This window comes from Mizuhopecten yessoensis, unplaced genomic scaffold (assembly GCF_002113885.1).
Source record: "Mizuhopecten yessoensis strain PY_sf001 unplaced genomic scaffold, ASM211388v2 hete_36118412, whole genome shotgun sequence".
NCBI lineage: Eukaryota > Metazoa > Mollusca > Bivalvia > Pectinida > Pectinidae > Mizuhopecten > Mizuhopecten yessoensis.
In genome coordinates, this window is record NW_018484211.1 from 549 (window position 1) to 2,980 (window position 2,432).

A 2,432-nucleotide genomic window follows, 5' to 3' on the forward strand; every position below is an offset into this window, starting at 1 on the left:
TATCGTAACAGTTGACATGTTATGATCCGGTAGACGATCGAGATTTCCTTGCCTTAAAACATTACTCTCAAGTAGCATTATTTTGACTTTTGTGAAAAGATATTTCCAGTGCGTTTACCTGTTAAGCAATAGGGAAACATGAATTTTGTCTAAATAAAATGATTTTAAACAATTGTCACTCTCAGTCCCAATATTTCGTCCTCCTGGCCTTCTTCAAGGGCAAAAGTAAACGATAAATATATGTTACGTCCGACTTGCCCTTTTTGGAAGACGAGGAAATGATGTACAAAAAAGTTATACTGGCCATATGAATGAATGGAATTAATTGCGGACTTTTTAAACGGTTGCCTTTTTTCCTAATACAGAATTTAAGGAGACATTCCTGTTATTCGATAGTGATGGAGATGGAACTATAACAACCAAGGAGCTAGGTACTGTGATGAGATCTCTGGGCCAGAACCCTACCGATGCCGACATCCACGATATGGTAGCATTAGTGGACAGTGACGGTAAGACATTACAACAGTGTTCCGTTATCCTTTGTTGGTATTTTACTATTTCCTTGGCTTACTACCTAGTTCTCCCGCTAAGATATGTATTTCCTTGATGATATATATCGTCATGATCAACATACCGTCTTGGATATGCTAGATTTGTAAAAAAAAAACGAATGTGTTGTGCTGTTTCAGGAAACGGTTCCATAGATTTCGACGAGTTTCTCCATCTCGTAGCGAAGAGATTACAGGAAGCAGACATAGAGACAGGCCTGGTAGAGGCATTCCGTCTGTTTGACAAAGATGGCAATGGCTTCCTTACTGCTAACGAACTACAGAGTGTTGTAGCCACCTCTGGGGAAAGTCTTACCACCGAGGAAGTTGATATGTTGATGAACGAAGCGGACGTTAACAATGATGGTAAAGTGAATTACAAAGGTATGACGCTGTAGTTTTATAAGAGATTTAATATGATAAATATTGCACAATGACGTTTAACATTGTTAATAAGGAACCCCCAAACGCTAGACTTGCATCTTTTCTTAAAAGATTTGCGCGGTATATGTTTGTCATAACCATTTACATAATTGTAGTTTCAACAACACGTATTATCTTATATATTTTCTGGCACCATATGCTAATGACGTCTTGCTTGCCAGCAATGTCTCGCGCCTCTTTGCATATGCTACTCGTTATTCCGTTTTCTGCTACCATTCGGTATGATTTGCTATTATAAATGGTATAAATTGTGCAGATAAACTGATACTTTAGTAAACGTAGCAAAGATGTACAAAAACCACGCTTATTCTGCGGCCGTGAAAATATCACTTTTTTACAGTGTGAAATTCATTGTTGATAGACTGCTATTTCACTAGTAAAATAAAATTGAAGGATGTGTCCTGCATCATATCTCAATTACATATATGATTGTTTTAACAAATATCTATTTTGAATTAGTTCATTTGAAATTTCTTAATATCAAGTCATGAAAGACATTTCACAGATTTGTTAGGAAGAACTATTAATTTAGATTGCCGTGCATTGATTTTAATCGTGGATTATATATATTAATTATTCAAGCTGTACAAATTAATGTAAATTGTAAGATGTCATCTTTATTCCAGAGTTTGTCAAATTGATGACCGGAAACTGAAGACCAACGCACATAAATACTATCCTCACTAAAGTGTTAACTGTAGACAACGTGATTCATCGTTATGCCGTTCAATGTGCTGTGAAAACTACAACCATGTGTTTTATAGATATATTTCGTGACATTCTTTAGTCCTGGAAAATCTTGATATCTAAAGGTGGTAACGGTTTGATGTTGGAGAGGATGAATACTGTGTACACTCAAAACATTTCAGATCATTGCAAATTACCTGATAACACTCGGCGATACACATATTTATCATACCTCAAAACATCCGAATGTAAGACGGAAATTGATGAAGTTATTTCCTCAGTTCCTGTTATTGTCATTTGAGTATGAGTTTGACATTATATGTTGATGCTGCAGTAAATGTTCCTTATTTTGTTCCTCATATTATCTTTAATCTCAAACCTATCCTTAGAGGGTTTGGTGACATTTTTCATTCATCCATGTGCGACAACCACAAATAAATAAAATTGTTTGAAAACTTACATAGTCGTTTGGTTGTTTTGCTCATAACTAAGAAATAAAAGAAAAACAATTTTGAAATTTTGGGAAAAGTTACAGTGATCTGGTGGTATTTTTGAAAAGTAAAGCATTATGCCAAGCTTCAAAACATACTGAAATGACGTCATGTCTCAAGACGTCAGCAGACACAGTAGTGAACATTTTAATATTCAACTGATTTGTTTTATGCATTTCCAGTCAAGCTTAAGAAAAATGAAGCTTCCAAACTGAAGGCAACCGGGCACGCCAATGTAAGCCTTAGTTTTCTCTTTTGGTGA

General features: G+C 35.5%; 1 protein-coding gene across 1 annotated transcript; it reads left to right on the top strand.

Annotated features, from left to right (window-relative positions):
• Positions 1-365: 365 nt before the first annotated feature.
• LOC110444413 (calmodulin-like) lies at positions 366-2,138 on the top strand (the record flags this gene model as incomplete). Its single annotated transcript, XM_021488793.1, has 3 exons — positions 366-509; positions 690-932; positions 1,619-2,138. Coding segments are annotated over 3 exons (416 nt in total), but the record flags the coding sequence as incomplete, so codon positions are not given.
• Positions 2,139-2,432: the final 294 nt, after the last annotated feature.